Genomic DNA, 21,297 nt, shown 5'->3' on the forward strand with positions numbered 1-21,297 from the left:
GGGCAGCCCAGAGCCCAGGGAAGGAAGAACCTTCAGCTGGAGTGCCAAGTCACGCAAAACTCTACCAGCAACATCTTCCACTGCCGAGAGCTTCTAGAAGGACCACCTGTCCCCTATAGGGTCAGTATAGAGAAAGCTTTAGGCTAAGCTGGAAAAGTGTTGTGGACAGTGGGATGAAGGGGAAAATCGTTTTTGCTTTTGTGATAATGGCAAAGGAGACAGTAGGATGAGAAACCAGTCCAGAGATGGGACACGAGGCAATATATCCTCAGTGCTCCTCATCAGACACATCCATTTTTACTCCACAAATTCCCACCTCATGATTTTGGCCCAAAGCTGTTACCTCCACCAGCACGTGAAGAAAGGAGGTTTTCACATTTCAGTCCTCTGCAGGTTTTCTCCACTCAATTAATGCCAATCAAGGCCGCTGCTAATAAAACAGCCTGGGGCGTGCATGCTCAGACTCTGACGAGGAGTTCATGCCCCGATGCCCGCGCATATCTGAGTTCAGCATCTTAAACATCACACGTGAGATTAACAGAGGCCTTGGCATAAATGAAGGGAAAAGCAACGGGGCAGCCTCCGGTTCTGAACTAACTGCACATTGAGAACAGGTGAGGAGGGAGACACCGAACAGAAGAGACAAACGGAAGGAAGAGTGACAGACAATACCACGGTGCAGAGGACGCACGGAACCAGCCAGCTGGCACTCTTCCGGTCTCTATGGCGCCTGGCTAGGAACCAAGAGGGTTTCACATCTTGGCTCCTCCCTCATCTCAACTTCTGTAGTTCATGCCATGAGAGAGAACATCCTTGCTCTTCTACCAACCGTCCAGTGTGACCTCAGTGGCTGAGCTCCAACTACATCACTGCTGGGTACGCAGCTGGCTTTTGTACGCTCTGTCCTCAGTTCCTCATATCCACCCTTGAGGGGTGTTTGGGTGATCATCACGTCCGTCTATATTCATAATCTTGGTTCCCAAGAGTAACCACGACTGGGCAGTACGGGTCCCAGCGGATGCGCCACACGTAGTTCGGAAGGGCACGGAGGCTATGGTTTGGGGCATAATACACATTTTTTCATGCGCATCATACCCTAGGTGTTTCAAATCTGAATTTGGGCCTGTGCAAGGTAGGTGGTTGAAGATGATCCCCGGAGGGAACTGTAACGACATGACCCTGCTCGTGCCAAGATGCTCTTAATCCTACCATTCCTCCTGCCATATTTCTGGCTGAAAGTAACTGGGAATTATTCTTGGGATGAGTAAAAAATAAATAAACGGTTCTTGGGATAAATAAACTAAATTCTTGGGAATTTCATTTTCAGGGTATCAAGTTATTACAGCACACCTTTCATTTCTTCTTTAAAGACAAGGGTAAAGAAAGGTTGATAGGAGGTTCCCACTGGTAACAATGTTAACGTACAAAGGTGTCACTGCACACAGCACAGCCCACAGAGGAAAGTAATTTCTGTGATAGAAAGTGCGAAGGTAGGAGGGAAACCAATGAGCTGCAGGAATGAGACATCACTGCTGCCCGTGGGGGCAAAGGCCCAAGTCTCCTTCAGGCGAGGAAACCCCTGGAGTTGACCTGGAAGCAAAGGGAAGGTTTTCACTCCCACCCCCTGGGAGGATTTCGGGGAAATGGGCTCACCCCTCGGGATGAGGCCAGCCGCTGAGAGAGCTGACCTTGCCTCTGACTGTGCACTGAGGGAGAACCGTGCTCCAGGGTTAGTTTCTGAGGCACCCAAAGCAGTTCCTGGGGGAGGGAATCTCTGAGAATCCAAATCCTACACTGACTCCAAGCCTGCCCTAAACACCTGGAGGACTGTCAAGCCGAGACAGGTGTGACCGTCCCGTCCGATCTCGGAGAAACGACTTGGATGAACACCTGACCCGAGTCCTGCCCTTGCTCTGGCCTCCCTCCGGTTTCTTCCTCCCTGTCAGCCACCGTTGGCTGCACTGGGTGCAGAACTGACGCTGCTGGAAGGTGAGGGAATTCAAGTCCTGAGATTCCACCATCCCCCAAAGGCAACCCTTAACTCCTCTGAATCCATTCAGAGCACTACCCAGTGGCCACCCCCTGACCCCTCGGCTTGGTCCAGAGGCACTCTCAGCCCCAGGCCAGACCCTGCCCTTGGCCTCTCTCCCTTTGGAAGCCCCGATCCCATTTCTTGGGCTTCCTGACACCAACTCACAATCAACATCCTACCCTCGCCACTTGGCTGAGGACCACTCACTCTCATCTGCCCAAGGCACAGGTGGTTTATGAAAGCATCTGGCTTTCCTCTGGTTTCCCCTCCCTGGCTTTAGGCTGTTCTAGTGGGTCGTGTCTCCCAGTCCCGAGTTTAGCATTCACTTGTTCATGTCCACGCACTATCCCTTCTCATGTCAAGGTTCCTCCTCCCCTCAGCCCAGCCATACCATCCGTCCTCAGTCCCACTGAGCAGAGCCACCCTAGACCCACCGTGTCCAGTCCAAAACCACAGGGCTAGCCTGAGCTGCGTTCCTGAGACAGCTACGGGACTGGCATCTGTTCAGAGACGGTGACACAGGCTCACAGAGAAAGCAGATACGGAAATCAGAGTTGGCCTTGGCCTTGCTCAAGACCTCTCTAAACCTTACAGTTGTAAACACAAAGGAGGCCAGGGGAGATCATCCTCAGATTGTCCACCCTGGCAGTTACTTCTTGGAGCTACTCCAGGAACCGGTTTCTGAGCCATTTTACTCAGCAGTTCTCGGCCCCTGGACAGTTGTGTTTGATTAGAAGACGCCTGATTGAAAGCACACGTGCTCATTCTGACCATAGCTGAGCCCTTCGCCCTCCCTCCGCACAAGGGCAGCATGCTCATTCTGACCGGCTCACAAGCTTGAGCAGACACAAAATCCCGGTGACACAATCAATTTGGGAGAAGCCATGGAGAGGAAAATGGCCAAGAGTGGCTTTCAGTGGCTTTGGCAGACTCCACAGACTGTTACGATCAGGGACAACTGGGTGTTTTCCCAGTGGGCATGCCAAGAACATTTTACCGAAGAGGATGGATTCTGGAGCAGACTGACAGGGTTCACGTTTGCTTCTCCCACCTGTTACTGTGACCTTGGATGAGTTACTTGACTTCACGTGCCTCATTTACCTCAGCTGGAAAGACGGGACCTAACGGCATCTACTTCACGGGCCTGCCATGCAGAAGAACTGAAGTGGTGCATGGCAAGCGTTTAGAACAGTAGCCGGCAGACATGAAAATCCATGGCGCTGCCTCCCCCCGTGATGGTTACAGCAAGGACGTCTACGGCCACGAGTGCAGAGGCCAGAGATGGCGCTCCCACCTGCCTCCGAGTTCCAGGATCATACCTGCCAGCTGTAGCTAGCTCTCTTAGCGTGCCCATTATCCCGTTCGATCCACACAACAACCCATTTCACAGATGTGCAAACAGGCTCAGGGAGCGAGCGCCCACCGTCACACTGCCACCAAGCAGCGTAGCCAGGAACGGAATCCGGTCTGTGACCCCAAAGCCAATATGTCTAACCTCGGCCACCAAAGTGTGCCCCGCTTTCCAGAGGAAGCAGAGATGGGTTTACCAGCACCTGCTCTGCCTTTGCCCTACAACTGCCAGCTGGACAAGAAAGGGCATCTGTGTATCGTATTTGAAGGAAAAGTCCGGGGGCGCCCGGCTGGCTCAGTTGGTAAAGCATGTGACTCTTGGTCTCAAGGTCATGAGTTCGAGCTCTACGTCAGGCGTAGAGATTACTTAAAAAACAAAACAAAACAAAACACAAAACAAAACAACCAGCGGAAAACAGCCTTAGCGGAAAAGGCTGCCTTCTTGCGGGAGTTAATAACACGGAAGACTTTCTTACTCCATAAGTTTGCTTTCCTCCCCCTCGTGATGTGGACCCGTGAAACTGGGTTTTCTCAGAGGAGCACTGCTTTTATTGAAGAATCTCTTTCTCACCACTGGGTGTGGCCCTTACATTTCTTGTCAGAGAATACAGGACAAGGCACATCCACCCTGATGACTGCAGTGGCAGTACCGGTTAAATCTATCTTCTCATTAACGGAAAACAAACAGCTACTTCGTCAGGTGCCCCGAGAGAGGACTCTGTCATACAAATTTCACAAAGCCCAAATGCCTTCTGAAACGTCACTCGGCCTGCTTAACTTTCCCTAGGAAATGACTGTTTGGATCTCCTTTGACGGCCAGGGCACATGCTCCATATTATGATCACTTTCAGCCACTTACAGCAAGAAACCAATCGAGCGTCACACTGCAGTCGATATCCCAAACCTTTTCTCTTTGAACACCTTGGTCTGGGGATGGAAGAGTAACTTCCCTTCCCATCTACACCGTGACTTTGGTCTACGGGCCCTAAGGTGATCTTTCGAAGGGCAGAAGGAAGTTGCTTTGGTTGCTCTTTCTTCCGTTCTGCTCTGCCACTGAGTCTGCGTGCAGCCCGGATGACAGGGACGGCTCTTACCTGTGCGGTGAAGAAGGCTGGGGTGAGGGATCCCGAGGGGAGAGCTGGGCTGTTGAGGGCGATGGAGCCGATGTCAGTGCCAGAGAGCACCAGCGGGGGCGCAGAGATTTCCAAGCCTTTGGGTTTTTTGGCCTTTGGGGGAAGAGATGGAGACCTGGTCTTGGAGCCCGATGACAGGTTCAAGGGCTCTAGGGAATCGGAGTCATGGCAGGCGGCCTCCAGGAAGAGGCTTCTGTGTTCAGAAGGGAGGGGCGAGCTGGGGGACAGGGACGGGGACCGAGACGAGGAGGGTGAAGCGGACGAAATGCTGGCGGCATTTGGCAACATTAAAGAGGAGACCTTGGCTGAGGCGGACGAGGCCAGGAAGGCCTCAGAGGTGGAGGGCAGGGGCACCACGGGCCTGCTGGTGTGCTTGTCGGTTTTATTGGTCACAAACCTGATGACAGTCCTGACTTCTTCCACGGGAGGGCTGTCTTCTGGCTGCTCCTCCAGCTTCTCTGTCTTGATTGCCTTGAAGGATTCTGGTGGGTTCTGCAGGGAATTAATGGTGAAGGACGAGTACAGGCCTGAGTGGATGTATTCGTTGCGGCTTGCGCTTTTGAGGGCTGACAAGCCGTGTCTGTGTGCCTCGCGGCCCTCGGGAGGCACCTTGCAGTCGCTGTCCTGCAGCAAAAGGCTCTCCCGGCTGATCTCCACCGCGTGAGGGTCCATTTTCAGTATCTCCGGGAAAGAGACAAACTTGTACACAAACTTCTGCCCAATCACCTTTTTGATGATGTTCTGTGAATACAAAAGGAGACATTGAAAAGATCAATGCACCAGAGATACGGAGTACGACGTGCGTGGTCACGGGGAGTTTTGCCGGCAGAAGCACTATAATATTCCTCCTGATTCACGCTTCTTGGCTAAGGTGTAGTGGAAAGAGGACTCAAGTTGGAGGCAGCAGAACTGGATTCGCGATTTGCTTCCTGTTCTGACTACTAATGGTGTGATCTTTAGCAAACTGACCGTCTAAATTTTTAGTTTCCTCATCTGTGAAGTAAGGACTATCACACCTAATGTCATAAGTCACCATTTATTAAGCACTTACTAGGGGGCTGGCAGTGTCCACGCATCGTCTCATATAACCTGTACAGCGATCCTAAAAGGAAGGTATGAGTAACTAAAAACTAAATTATTAAACTCTCGTTTTAAAACTTCAGGAAATAAGCTTGCAGTGCTTAAATAACCCACATAAACCACACGGTAGGTAAGTGGTAGAAGCAGCATTTCCTCAACCGTGATGCAGTATTGTCTTACCCACCTCTGGGAGGTAATTCACTTACGAGAATTCAATGAAATAATAATAGGAAAGCATTCTGCAAGCTGGAAAGCATTACAGAGATGTAAGCTATTATCACCAAACACCACAATGTTTTCTTAAATCGTGTAGCCATTTTTTCCTTTTTAATTTTCTGCCAAGAAAGCCACTGGAGGAAAAACAAAGTGTCTACTTTGATATTTACATCACTCCCACAGAATTTCCAGTTGCTAGTATCTACTTCCGGTTCTTCAGTTTATGGCTCCAGCCCTCACACATTAAGATGTAAATGAAAACCAATAATCACTGCAAAAGTTTTCACATCCCTTTGGGAGAAGGGACCTCATATGAAAGGCTTTACACCGTTCTTGAGGTTTATTAAATTGGAACATCAGCAAATATCTATCAAATGTCTGTGGGGTCCAAGGTGCTCCAGGAGACAAAGATGGTCTTCCCTCAAGCACAAAGAGTCAGCAGCGCCATCCTGTGGGAAAAAGATTCAGAGTGGTTCCTTACAAACTGTTCCTCCTAAAACTTCGGCATGAGTGAGGGTAAAAAAAAAAAAAAAAAAAAAAAAAAAAAAAAAAAAAAAAAAAAAATATATATATATATATATATATATATATATATATATATATATATATATATAATTTTGGGGAGAAGTACTTTAGAAGTAGTAGCTCCTAGTGAGCACCTACCGTGTACTGGGTGTTGCACACAAGCTCTTATCTGCTTTCACACTCACCCTCCTGCAGGGTGGAACGTGTCATCTTATGACGCAAGCTCAGAGATGGGGACTCATCTGCCCAAGAACCACCAAGATCTACTCATTCTGAAGCCTAAGCTTTTTCACATTTCCACAATAATTTGAGTGGAGAGAAGCAAAGAATCCCTTAGTAGAGGTAAAATTTTCATTTTTTTTTAAGTTTTATTTATTCATTTTGAGAGAGAAAGAGAGAGAGAGAGACAGCATGAGCAGGGGAGGGGCAGAGAGAGAGGGAGAGAGAACACCAAGCAGGCCTCCACACTCAGTACAACGACGTGGGGCTCGATCTCATGAACCTTGAGATCATGACCTGAGCCAAAATCAAGAGGTGGACGCTTAACTGACTGAGCCATCCAGATGCTCCCAGAGGTGAAATTTTCAAAATGGAGATGTAATTGACATGTAATATTGTTAGTTTCAGATGTACCAGTAATGACTTGACATTTGCATATATTGTTAAAGGACCACCACCATAAGTCTAATTAACATTACCAGACAGTTTAAATTTTTTTTTTTTCTGGGGTGCCTGGGTGGCTCAGTCAGTTAAACACCTGACTTCGGCTTAGGTCATGATCTCACAGTTTGTGGGTTTGAGCCCCATGTTGGGCTTTGTGCTGACAGCTCAGAGCCTGGTCCCTGCTTCAGATTGTGTCTCCTTCTCTTTCTCTCTCTCTCTCTCTCTCTCTCTCTCTCTCTGTGCCCCTCTTTCACTCATGCTCTCTTTCTCTCAAAAACAAACAAACATTTTAAAAAATTAAAAATTTTTTTCTTGTGATGAGGGCTTTTAGGACCTACTCTCTTAGCAACTTCCAAATATACCATAGAGACAAAATTTAATTAAATGCTGATGTTCCTTTTGCAATCATTGTTGGGTTTGTAATTATGTTCTTGCCTTCCCTCTTGTTACATCACAGCATTCTGATTTGCAGTTTTCCTCCTTAGACAGATCATCAAATCCCAGAAGTGAATTGATCTAGCAGTCAGGACGGGAGGGCATATTTACTATGCCACTGAGATTTTTGAGCAGGAATCCCTCAGGGCAGGTATCTAAGGGAGGGACACACAATGTCCCCATTCAGCACCAGAAATCCCAGTAACGCAAATCTTGGTGAATCTTTGCTCAGCACCAGCATACAGGAGGCTCCCACCCCTGGGCACGTCAGATTCAAAGCTGAACAATTCTAGTGCCTGGCATCCTGGCGCTGGGGACCGCGATTTAACTCACGGAATGCCACTTATACCCCCATCTGATCTCACTTGCACACTCAACACTAGCAAAGCTGAAAAGTCACAAACCTTCAGAGAAATTTGCAAAACTTTCAAGTCCCACCTGGGCCTGCTTGGCATTATCTCAGCGGCGCTCCAGCACCTAGGAGAAATCCGCTCCCAGGAGGACAGGGTTAAAGAAGGGTGTCACTGGAGCCACCTGACTCAGAGTGGGCTCTCAGCGAACAGAAAGCATGCTCGCCTGGTGTCTACCGCTGCTAAAGTATGTTTGGTTTTCACGAACATTCTTCTCCCTAGGGTTGGAAAACTTTCTTTGTCCTCAGCCAGTCTGAACATCCCTCTGAACTGCCTGAATTATTAGAGCCTAAATAATTACACAGAAGAAAAGAGAAACTGTATCGTCTGAATAGTTTCTTCAGGCACGTCTTGTAAACTTTCTCTTTAAAACCTTTAATTTTATTATGGGTATTCAAAACATAACATCTGAGCAGGGATTATAGTCGTAAGGAAACCAAGGAGTAATTTGGGGCTGTGATAAAAATAACAAAAAGGCCTCGCCTCCTGATTAAATGGTTGGGAACTGAAAGGCAGTCTCAAAGAGTGGGGCTTTGATGTGTTCCAAAGAACATAAGGAACAACTCACATGACCGTCAACTGACAAATGGATAACCAAGATGTGGAATATTCCTACAACAGATTATCCAGCCACAATCAGGCATGAAGTATGGACGTCACTGTGGATGCACCTTGAATGCATTATGCTGAGTGAAAGAAGCCAGCCCCAAAGGCCACATATGTGATAGATTCTATTTCTATAAAATGTCCACAAGAGACAAACCTATAGAGACAAAAAGTAGACTAGTCATTTCCTAGGATTTGGGAGGGGGATGTAGAAGAATTGTGGGGTGACACTAAAAAGTAAGGGTTTGGGAGGGGTAGTGAAAATGTCCTAAAGTTTATTGTGCTTTTGGATACACAATCAATATACTCAAAACCATTTCGTGTACACCTTCAATGGGTCAATTGGATGGTATGTGAATTATACTTCAATGAAACTGTTTCTTTAAAACAGAACACGAGAGATCTTCTCTGTCCAGCTTTACTGAGATATAATTCACATATAACATTGTGAAGTTTAAGACATACAATATGAAGATTTGATGCACGTACACATTGCAAAATGTTTACCACAATAAGGATGGTTAACACACCTATCACCTCACATAATTACCATTTTGTGGTGATGGTGGTGATAACACTTAAGATCTACTCTCTTAGCAACTTACAAGTATACAGTAGGGTATTGTTAACTATAGTCACCATCTATAACTTAGATCTCCAGAACTTATTCATTTATGGCTAGAAGTTTTTGCCCTTTGACCAACACTTCCCCATTTCTACTCCCCTCAGCCCCTGGTAACCGCCACTCTATTCTCTAAGACTTCTGCTCTTTTAGATTCCACATGTAAGTGATTATACAGTATTCGTCTTTTTCTTATTTCATTTAACATAATGCCCTCAAGGTCCATCCAAACCACTTACATGTTTAAATGGCAGACGGTGGGAGCCTTCTATGGCTGGATGGTGACTGCCTTGACCCTACTCTGAATATAAAAAAGGAGCCTCCGCAAAGGTTACTGAACTCAACCACAGAAAAAGGGCCCTTCAGTAGCTGCTGCCTCTGTGGGGAGAACTGCCAGGACACCACCAGAGCTTTTTAGGAAAAGGTTATAGTGATAGGGATGGAGATGATTTAAGGAGCTGACCAAAAGGAGGAAGAAAGAACCAGGGAGGGGCTTGTTGGTCTATTCCATCAGAAAAGATGGATGGGGCGCCTGGGTGACTTAGTCGGTTAAGCATCTGACTCTCGATTTCAGTTCAGGTCATGATCTCATGGTTTATGAGTTCGAGCCCCACATCGGGCTCTGTGCTGACTGTGGAACTTGCTTGGGATTCTCTCTCTCCCTCTCCCTGCCACTCGCCTGCTCGCGCTCTCTCTCAAAATAAATAAATAGACTTTAAAAAAAAAAAGAAAAGGGGCGCCTGGGTGGCTCAGTCGGTTGGGCGTCCAACTTCGGCTCAGGTCATGATCTCACGGTCCGTGAGTTCGAGCCCCGCATCGGGCTCTGGGCTGACAGCTCAGAGCCTGGAGCCTGTTTCGGATTCTGTGTCTCCCTCTCTCTCTGACCCTCACCTGCTCATGCTCTGTGTCTCTATCTGTCTCAAAAATAAATAAATGTTAAAAAAATTAAAAAAAAAAAAAAGAAAAGAAAAAGAAAAAAGATGGAGTCGATCTGGCTACCTAGATAATCTAGAACCTCTGGAAATGAGGTTGGGCAAGAAGGTGTGTGGAGGGTGCAGGAGGGAGGTCAGAGGCACTGTGTAGCCCCACTGTTTGAGAGCCTAACACATCACAGGAAAATCTGCTCAGGAGGGGAGCTGGTAAGGAAAGCCCCTCAACCAGGATGCCCATGGCCCGAGACCTAGGTAGTAGGTAGACTCGGAGGAGGTATGTGCCTGGAAGCTGACGTCACAGCCCCTTAGCTTCCAGGACAGACCCTGGGAGCGCATCAGTGGCATGTATGTTCGGAGATCTCTCTGTGGTCTCCGAAGGGAGATTTCCTTTCAAGAGTTTGCCCCAGGAGAAGTTTGCTGAGAACAATCATAGTATAGGGGAATAATAGGTAGTAGTTGGTGAGCACATATCATCTATCAGGCTGCGTACTAAGAATTTGACCGCGTGAATTCATGTAATCCTCCGAGTGACTAGAACTATTATGATCCCCATCTTAGAGATGGGCAAACTGAGGCTCAGAGAGTATACATTACCTCCGGTCACAAGCTAGTAGGCGGGCAGTCTGATTCCAGAGTGCTTGGCCACAATGGAAGGTGACATAAGACTCAGGCTGAGACTACTCAGGACAGAGGAGCACTTGGGGACAGGCTCTTATTATGAAAAGTGATGACAGTATTTACAGAAAGTCCGTTTTTTTTCACCCCTTCCTCCCAGACCCGCAAGTATGTGTTGCTTATAGTTGCCTGGTAACCTGACCAATGCTGTCTGTGTCCAGTTGAGCTAAGTGACTTTCTCCAACATGGTTTTAGACCAACAGTTGCACACATCTGCTGCCCTTTACACATGTGAGATCAGCCTCCCTGTTGGTCATTTCCCATTAAGTATATATTCACAACCAGGGTGGACTCTTGACCCCGCATTCCGTGTGAGATCACAGGCAGCCAGGAAGAGACGGACTTGAGGAGGGGAAAAGAACGTCCACCTGACGCACGCTAAGTGGGAGCTCCAGGGGACAGTGGGAAGCTGCTCCCACCATTGCCACTCCCCAGTTGGTGTTCTGAGATTGCAGGAGCCTAAGGGCAAGCAGCCTGTTGGGGGTAGGACTGTGGCTGGCCATCCTGTGCAAAGGAATCCTTCCTGACCCACCAGCCACCTCTGGCAACTGAGGGGCCAGTGAGTCTCCCTTAGTTATTTCATGCTAACAGGATGGAAAACACAGAGAGCAAGTCAAATTTCCATTTCCCCCGGTGCTGTCTGTTGCCCTGACAGGGTCCAGGCTTACTGATAAAAATAGAGGTGTCCGTAAGTGTGGTTTAAACATGTACACACATACTCAACTCTACTTTCTCCTCCCACTGAAGAGAAAGAAAGAGCCTGTGTAAATAATGCCATAGAGCGGATAAACTAGAAATGCATCTATTAAGTATTGTGACCTTTTTAAAAAAATGGTAGGCAGTGCTAGGTAATGAAGAGATGCTTGAGGAATTCAATTTAGCCTCTGAATTTTGATGTTATTAAGGATAATATTAAGTTAACTACGTGTTTGTTGAATGAATGACTCTCACTGTAAAGAGAACTGACCCGGGCAGGAAACCAGAGGCTTCACCCCATGAGAGATGCAATTTTCCGTGGCTAATCCCCAGGCTGGTTCAGGCTGCATGTGAATGTGTCCCACATGTATAACTACATGTGCTTTCTTGCTAGCATTTTCAAACGGAAAACTCCCAGACACCGAGGGCCATATGCGAAACACTACAACCCCACGCCCCCTAAGAGAGTTTAATACACTTTAATTTCACTTATCCATGGACTCGGCACATATGTGCTTCATGCATTGGCTCTGCCCTGGCACCCCAGTTGTGATCTAAGGTCATGCATCAGGCTTTCCGGTGTTCAGACTTCTTATCCCAGTGCTCCCCTGCCCTCCCCACTGCCGTTCCTGGACCAAGGAGGAGCCAGACTAGTTATGGGTTCTCCACAGGTATGGCTACAGCTCCCTTGATTTTCCACCATTTGAGGGCTTCCAGGAACGGCAGGACTCCTACCCTCTGATTCTGCAATTCACCTGTCTTGTTCTCAAAACTGGAAAATGTCAGCGGCTCACTAACACGGCAGGAAAGGCCATGCAGGAGATTCTTCCTAAGAGCCCAACCTTCTCCTAATCCAACAGCAGCAGCAACAGGGCTGAGAAGACAGAGTGATGGATCCTTCCGCACACGCCCACTTGACTGTGTCACAAAGGGATTATAAGGGATTATAATGGGATTATAAGGAGTGGCTCTAGAGTCACTGTCTGAATTCAACTACTGCTCCTGTCTCTTACCAGCCACGTGTCTCAGTTTCCCCATCTATAAAATGGGGACTGATCTACCACCTGCCTCATGAAATTGAATGAAATAATCCATTTAAAGCTTATAGCAGAACACCTGATATAGCCACACACGATAAGCCCACAATACACAGTACCTCTTAGTATTATTATTTTTACATTCCCATTTAAGCGAAAGCAAAACAAAACATAAAATCCACTCTCTATCCACCCCAGTGACAAATACATCATCAAAATTAAACCTATAGAAGGCTGCGTGTATTCCTCTTACTTTAGCCACAGTTCTGGGTACTGAGCTGGGTCATATGGAAGACAGAATTACATCTGGTTTATATATCTCGACCAACAGAGGAAACACGATGTTTTATTTAGTTGGGTTCAGACAAAAAATAGACGCAAGGCTTACAGCAGATCATACCTAGCATGGCCAGCACTCAACATGCACTGTGAAAAAAACCTCACACACTCCAACGAATTCAGGGGTGGGGTGGAGGGGGCTGGCCCTCAGGGCAGCAGATGTGGAATCCAAGTGTCCCGCTCAGGAGGAAGAGAGGCAGCCCGTCTAGCCCGGCAAGTGGTACAGACACTAACCAGACACTGCAGCCGATCTCCGCTGTTCTCCATTGCCTCTCAGAGCAGGAAACGCACTGCCCAGACAGGAGGGAGCAGCCCCGCTCTGCGGTGTCTGCTGGGGCTGGGTCCCAGGGGAGGGCAGTGCGGGCTGCTGGCCCTACACGCCTGTCACCAAGATTCCTGGGCAGGGGAAGCAGGATGGATTTATTTTGAGGACATTCATCTCACCATGGTAGAATACCCTACATGAAAGGAACCCGGGGCCAGAAAGAGCAAAGGCAAGAAGCAAGCATTTACGAGAGCCTACCACATGCCATACTCGCACAGCCACAGCCTAGCACTGGGATCCCATTTTAAAGATGAAGAAGTCAAGGCTATTGATGGGAAGGGAGGTTATACCCAACTTCCTGTCCCACAGGAGTGGGTTAAATACTGGGAGGGCTCTACAGTGGAATATCATGTGACTATTTTACTTTAAGAATTTTTTTAATGTTTGTTTATATTTGATAAACACACACACACACACACACACACACACACACACAGAATCTGAAGCAGGGACCAGGCTCGGAGCTGTCAGCACAGAGCCGGACATGGGGCTTGAACTCACAAGTCGTGAGACCATGACCTGAGCTGAAGTTGGACGCTTAACTGACTGAACCACCCAGGTGCTCCCCACATGGCTATTGAAGACGACAGTGCATTGTGAACATTTCCTATGCCTTTAAATAAATGTACAGTAAGTGAAGGGGCGCCTGGGTAGCTCAGTTGGTTAAACGTCAGACTCTTGGTTTTGGCTCAGGTCGTGATCTCAAGATTTGGTGAGTTCGAGCCCTGCATCGGGCTCTACGCTGACAGCACAGAACTTGCTTGTGATCCTCTCTCTCCCTCTCTTTCTGCCCCTCCCTCACTCACATTGTCTCTCTCTCAAAATAGATAAGTAAACTCAAAAAAATAAAAATAAACGTACATTAAGTGAAAAAAGCAGCACGCATGGGATGCTTCCATTATTTTAACGAAATAACTATATAAAAGAAAAGAAAAAAATCTCAAAAGATGTGTAATAAAACTTAACAGTGGTAGGATTGCCAGTGACTTGTAATATTTCTTTTTGCTTCTCTGCATTTTCACATTAAATAACATATGTTTCATATGCACTAGTTGTCAAATCAAGCCCTTTGTTTTTCTTTTCAAGAATGAAGCAGGCTCTGAAAGAAACACTTACCAGCCCAAGACCAGCAGCTTTGCAAAGAGTGGAGATAAAGCTTAAACCAATCCTGTCCCTGCCACGCCCTCCCCCAGAAAGCAGCCACTGTTGGCTCAGAGGCTGCTGCTCAAGTCAGCAGGCTGGGACCCTAGGGCTCTGCATTCCAGAGTAACGGGGTGGGGGGTACCTGCAGAGAGCCTGGGAAAACCAGCTTTGCTAAGGAAGCAAGGTCCTTACTCAGGAAAGGTCATTTCTGGCTCCTCGTGAGGAAGACCAGCTTTCGCTAAAGTCTATTCCTTAGCTGGAAATACAACTGCCTCTGCCCACCCACAGAGGAGAGGAGGGGCCTGCTCTGACAGGTCACCCTGCGAGAGGCACCAGGGACCCGGCAGCTCCACTGCAGCAGACCGGACCTCAGAAGCCCACCTCAAAGCGGGTGACAGCCAAGAGATACGGTTGACCGAAGAAGAGCAGGAAGCTGGCATCCACACCCACAGCCTGGTCGTGGCCCCCACTAAGCAGCAGAAGTGCTCACAGGTAAGCATGGGGAGCACGGACCAGCACCTCTGAGCGTCCACAGGCCTGAGCCCGGGTGGGCCAGATGTTAAGGAACCAGCACTGGGGGAACGGTCCTGGCTGCAAATCCCAGTTTCTCTACTTCCTCTGACCTTGGGAAAGGTATTGAACTTCCGTAGGCCTCCATTTGCTCACCTCTAAAGGCAGAACAAAAATACTGCACAGGGTATTGATTTTTTTCTAAAAAATCAATATATATCAGTGCCCCACTCAGAGGTCCTCAACACAGGACCTCTCATCCAGTGCAATTCTGCTTAGCAAGCAATGATCTAATTGTATAGCATCCCCATTGTATCGCAGTGTCTTTTCATCGGATTCTGCCTTCAAATAACCTAAATTCTTTTTTTCTTTAAGATTTTATTTTTAAGTCATCTCTACACTCAACATGGGGCTTGAACTTACAATCCTAAAATCAAGAGTGGCACATTCTACCGACTGAGCCAGCCAGGCGCCCCTCAAATAATCTGAATTCCCTATTTGGGCACCTCACTTTATAGTTTACTGAAGGCTTACGCATAATCTCACATAATCCTTACAACATGCTGATACCCATTTTACAGATGAGGGACGTGAGGCGCCAAGCTTAGTTCACAAACTGGTAGCGGAGACGTGTCTCTGGGCCACCAGTTCCCAGCCAACACCCTTCCTTCAGCTCCTCATTTTGGGTTCCCATCCAGACCACTGGCTGACTCACTCTTTCCTGACACAAAACCTGACTGTCCTCTCTCCAAAGTTAGAACAAGTACTCACTGTAGGAGTCAGGCTCAAAGTTCCTCCTCTCTAACAAGCAAGCATTCTTTCAACAACATTTCAGACGCTTTCATATGGAAGGCTCCTTGGTAGGCCCTGAGGAACAGAAAAGGAAGTGAATCCGGCCTCTGTCCCTGAAGCATCTGACGGCTGCTTGCATCTGGCCCCTCTTACTCACTGCCATCTGAACCCAAAGGCACACAGAGCAGTCGGAGGGCCATACGGAGCTCCGCTGCGAATCTGTCGTGGGCGGGCTCACCTCACACCTGCCATCCTAAGGAACAGCTGTGTGAGGACTCCGACCCACCAACTTAAGCTGCCTCTCCCTGGGGCAGTCTTTCCTTTCCCTAGTGAGTTGAACAGTGCCTCCCCCAAATTCATTTCCACGCAGCACCTCACAATGTGACTTTATTTAGAAACAACATCTTTGCAAATGTCCTCGGTTAAGGACATTGGGCTGGAATCATCGGGGAGAGAGTGGGCACTAAATTCAACACGTACAGTCCTTACAACAAGAGGAAAGGCACAGGGAGACACACAGGGAAGAAGGCACAGAAGAAGGAGAGGGACAGACACAGAGGCTGAAGCCACACAGTCACAGCCGAGAAACGCCGAGGGCTGCCGGGGCTACTGGAAGCTGGAAAAGGCAAGGAAGGATTCTCCCCTAGAGCCTTCAAAGGGAGCTTGTCCCAGCTGACACCTTGATTCTGGACTTCCGGCTTCTGGGATGTTGAGAGAATAAATTTCTATTGTTTTGAGCCACCAAAACATAACCACCCTCCCTTCTTAAAGGCTCTGTCCAGCAGGGCAGGGAGGCATGGCCCTTCCTGAGAGCTTGGCCTGCCTGTACACGGCCAGGCTACCGAAGGCACCGAGACAGATGACGCCAGGGCTGTCCTCTGTCTAAAGCTTGAGCTTGGAGCACACACACTAGCACATGCACACACACACATCCGCCTTCCAACTTCTAAGAATAATGTGCTGCCAATAAAGGGCTCCAACTCTGTCTTCGAATTGGCGGACTCCCGGCGGAGGTTTCTTTGTGGTTTGGGTTGAGATTTCTTTATTCTCTGGCACCGCTAAACTGCCGTGTGAACCGTCTCTCCAAATTCGGCCAGCCTGACATTGGAGGGCTCCTCACCCTCGCCGCCCGAGTTACTGTGCTATCCTGGGGGCCTGTGAACAAGAGGAGCCTGGCCGGATGCCCAACCTGCAAGTGGACATTCAGAGCATTTTTCCATCCCCTCCGGGCTTGTGGCTGCTTCCCCTGGAACTGAGAGTCTTGTCTCCCTGCTGGCTCTCTTTCAACACTCAAGGGTATTTTTATTAAAGGCCTCTGGAGTGTTAATAAAACCAAATGTAAAACCGTTCCCCCAGCACATGCTTTCCCGTTTGCCCTGCGGGGCAGGGAGTTGCCAACAATGACTTTGAGCAGCCACCTCCAGCGCTGGGGCCGGGAGCCACAGGTGGTCTGGGAGCGTGTTCTCACCCTGCCTTTGCCACGGATTTTCAGATTCACCTCCTCCTCACTTGCTGGAGGGCGGGCAGGCAAGCAGGGCAGGTTTCTTAGGTCCTTGGCAGTGCTGACATTCCAAGATGACAGACTTCTTTCTACGCTACAGAGAATCAGGTTTGCTTCAGGCTTGTCCATCCCGTGTCCGTCCTACGTTCCTTTGGCACCCACTGCGTGCCAGGCGATGCACAGACACGAGGAATGGTAAGGAAGACCAGCACCCGATCAGCGAGGCAGGCACAAGGGCGGGGGAACACAGCGGAGAAGACAACGCCAAGTGCAGGCATCGGGTGGAGGAGAAGCAGAGAGGCATCCGAGGATGAGCTATAGTGGGCCAGGCAGGAAAAGCGGAGGGAGAGCCCGGGGAAGGATGAGGTCGGAGTAGGTGCCATGACGGGGTGGCAGGCTGGGGTGGTGCGGGACAGGCAGTCTGGCTGGGGCCAGATGGTGAGGGAGTTTGGAGTCTTTCCAAGAGGCTGTAGGATGCTGGGCAGGTGCACAGGCAGGGGGGTGCTCTGCCCGGCTCTGGCTTCTTTAGGAAGCGTCACTGGACATGTGGGAAGCGGGTGGGGGGAGGGTCCAGGGCTGCCAAACCTCACATTTTCGGCTGGCTCCGAGAACTCAGCCAGCAGTTCTTCCACTGTCATTTTGAACAAACAGGGGTTGGTCTCCTTTCTCTGCCTACCCCGGGGTAATAACCAGCGATATTAGGAATGCGGGATTCAAGTTTGGGCCCGTGGCTCTGTAGCTGTGCGATCCTCCAGCCTCACAATCCTCAGCATGAACGGGGGGGTCAAGCCTCCTAGACGGAAGGTTCTGCTGCTTTACCAGCTGCTCTGTCTTGAGTCTCTTACTTAACCTCTCCGAGACTCAGTATCCCACCACTAAAATGGGCCCGTTGCCAACTGTGACGGTAGGCCTTTCACATGTTAGAAAATGAGTCAATAAATGTAAAAACATCTAACACAGGGCTGGCTTAAGACAAATCCTCCACACAAGCGAGCTTCCGCTCCTTATGTCACAAACAGGGGGTAGGAGCCGGGGTAAACTGTTGTCAGAGCACAGGCAGGAGGTGGGGAGGAGGCCTGCCCAGAGGAGCAGCTGGGCTGGTGGGTGGGTGGTGGGCGGTATGATGGGAACGTTAAGGGTTCTGTCAGCGTGTCTACACAACCACTGAATTTTCCTGCAGCGAGAAGCCGCCCAGAAGCAGGAACACTCTCGCCGGCAAACCAGTGTGGGCTTGGGCAACTGCCTGACGTAAGTGGATCTGGCCAGGCTGCCGGGGAGCACTGGCAGCTGAACACGGTCCACAGCAGCCCCGTCAACACAGTGTTGAAGGTCCTCAAGACTCCGGGTGTTTCCTAGCAACGGCCCTATTTGGGGGGACGCTGAGTGCCACCACGAAGCTAGCTTGGAAGCATGTGCAGAACAGACAGCACCCCCCACCGACGTGCGGTGCCCCCCTACAGCCCAGCCCCCTCTGCCGGCTGCTCACGCCTGGGGCAGTGTGACCAGGCTGGAAGACCTTCCTGAGGCAACCAGCTCATTCCCCGCCCCGCCCCGCCCCGCGCCGGTCTCTAGGCAGCTTCCAGGACCAAAAGCTTCCAGAAAGTCCCTAGTTTTCCCCTCGGCCCCCAAGCAAAGTGTAGTTACCATCTGTGGTACTTCAAACCATCTGAGCAGCTTGATGTGACGGGAAGGGAAAAAAAAATACCCAACAGAAACACCAGACCCTTAACACTCAGATCCAGGGCTGGGCACAGGGGGGCACAACTTGGATGTACAAAACACTCCTGAACACAGCCCAGGATACATGGGGCTTCTGTGGAATTTCACAACCAACAAGAGTGTTCTAGAAAGTTCCAGGATGCAAATGCTTGCTGGACTTTTGTTCCTGCTCCACTCTGACAGACAATACATCGTTTTATCTTTGTAAAATTTATTTTGGGGAATTAAAGAACTCTGCCAGGGCCAGGCTTCTTGGCACAGGCAGGCGGTCCCCGATATGTATTATTAACACGAACATTTTCCTGTCGTGATTGCACACCCAATTTAAAATGAATTATCCAATTAAGTTAAGAAGGTGACGCGTTCTACTTCCAGGAATACGCTGCCAATGACTCTGTCTTGACTGTTCTCCCCTGAACTTCTTCCAATTAAGCAAAGACCGTTGGGTACATTGTGAGGATAAGCCGGGATGTTGCTGTGGAGACAGGAGGATTTTTCATCATATCGCCATTTCAATCTCCTGATGAGAAGGGAGCTGGCAAAGCCTCCAGCCTCCCCCTGGGATGAATGCTCACCGCCAACAACAACAAGGACAAGAGCTCTGCTGGACGAAAAAGGACAGGGATTGCGTAAGCCTCCAGGTCTCCCGCAGCCAGCTCAGGGAGTCTGCGGTTGGGGCTTCTTCCACGGAAGTCAGCTGCTGCGTGTGCAAGGGTGAGCAAGCGGCAGCCCCACTGGGCTCCTTCTCCCCCTGGGAGGGGGGTGCACACCCCGACCTGAAGGCGGGATAGAGCCCACTCAGCCAGCCCAGAGAGATCCGTATGTGGTAACTGGCCAAAAAGATCAGCGGGATGGGCGGGGGGGGGGAGGTGCGGACTGGGACAGCATCAACACCAAGAAGAGCAAGAGGAGACAAAGATTTTTATTTCTAAAATGCAAATCTGGCCACGGCACTCTCTCGCTTTCAGCCCTCGCCATGAAGTTCCAACTCTTCAGCATTAACACGCTCCATGCTCTATTCCCCACTCATTCTTCCCTCCCCCTCCTCCCCTTAATTCCCTGGAAAAGCCTGGGAATTCCCCTGGGAAACCAAAAGTCAAACTCTCTCACGCCTCCCTGCTTTTGCACATGCTGTTCCTTTTCTCAGTATATCCTTTCCCAACTTGGTTCAGCCTGCAACCCATTCTCCTTGCTCCACACTGGGGCAGGTGTCTTGCCCTCCGGGGGCTTTCTCTCTGCCTTTACTTCCCTCCCCTGTCCTGGCAGATGCTGGTGTCACAGCCAGGCTAACGCTCTATTATAACTGCCTGGCAGATGTGTCTCCCTGACCAGCCCTGGAGCCATTCAAGGGCAGGGGGTATGTTTTCAAAGGAAAGGCTGAGCCAGGGAAGAAAAAAGGCAGGGGTGAAAGAAAGGGTGAAAGAACGAGATGGACATGTGACTGAAAACCACCCAGAAGCTACTCAAGAAGTGGACAGATGCTGTAAATCATGGCAGTGCCTCACGTGCCTCGAGCTTGGGCCCTTGGGTGTGGCTAGTTCACGGGGCCACTTATGGGTGTGCTCTGGGCTTTGACCCCCCTCGCTTCTCCACCCCAAGATGATAGATTTAAAAACCAAGTCTGTCTGATGTTAAAGAGTGAAAAAGAGTTGTTAAATTCGTTAACAAAGAAAATCTCTGAAAGAGATCCTTACTATCGCATCGGATTGTAAAAGGACCTTCCGGAAGATTCAGTTCAGAAGACTCTAAGAAAGGTAAAAAACAAACCCTCCCCCCAAAATCCAACCATCAGAACAACGATGAACAAAGCCATGTCCTAGGACGTACAGGGAGACCGCAGGAAACACACGGTTTGGGGAGAGTGATTTTGAACTGCCCAAGCACAAAGGAGCTCTGCTTTCTGTGCTCGCGGGCTCAGACACAGGGTCCTCCCTTGACCTGCATGTTTCCAAGCTGACCAGGGGCCTTCAGTCCAGGCCCGAGACACAAAACATGCTGCATCCCAGCCTGGGCATTGCTCCTTTCCTGGGATTCTACGTGGGTTTGCCCAGCAGCCTCTTCAAACGTTGTACATGGGGCAGCAGGTTCTCGGCAGTGCTCAGTAGCAGATCCTGACCGTCCAGCCTTCCCTAACACACGTGTGATGGGCAATCCACAGAAATGCAGGGCCTCATGCCACAGGCACTGCGAAGCCAGGATTGGAGCTATTAGGGTAGTCTTTGTTTTCCCCCCTTAAGTTCACTTCACGCCCAGCGCAGGGCTTGAACTCACGACCCTGAGATCAAGACCTGAGCTGAGACCAAGAGTCAGACGCTTAACCTACGGAGCCCCCCAGGCGCCCCCAGGGTGGTCTCTTCTTCCCATCCAAGTCCTCCATTAGAACTGTTGGCTCTCGCAGAGCAGGAAGGTGCTGAATTCCCAACGACCCTGACTCCTTCCAAGGCCAGACTCATCTTCATCTTTGCTTCCACCCTGGGAACCCAGCACAGTGCCACTGCCATGATGTGCCTGGCACACAATCTAGCTTCACAGCTGCTGTTGGGTCTAGCCACTGTG

At 49.5% G+C, this 21,297-nt stretch overlaps 1 protein-coding gene across 3 annotated transcripts in view; it reads right to left on the reverse strand.

Annotated features, from left to right (window-relative positions):
• The window catches only part of ELK3 (ETS transcription factor ELK3), a 65,977-nt gene that overhangs the window by 12,324 nt on the left and 32,356 nt on the right, over positions 1-21,297 (reverse strand). For 2 of the 3 annotated variants that reach the window (XM_019446497.2, XM_019446496.2), the window contains exon 3: positions 4,477-5,256. In XM_019446497.2, the coding sequence (XP_019302042.2) occupies positions 4,477-5,256 (780 nt within the window). Of the gene's footprint in view, positions 1-4,476; positions 5,257-15,500; positions 15,597-21,297 lie in introns of all 3 variants that reach the window. The other variant, XM_053895418.1, reaches the window with a different exon arrangement.

This window comes from Panthera pardus, unplaced genomic scaffold (assembly GCF_024362965.1).
Source record: "Panthera pardus isolate Hobbes unplaced genomic scaffold, ASM2436296v1 HiC_scaffold_6, whole genome shotgun sequence".
Taxonomy (NCBI): Eukaryota; Metazoa; Chordata; class Mammalia; order Carnivora; family Felidae; genus Panthera; species Panthera pardus.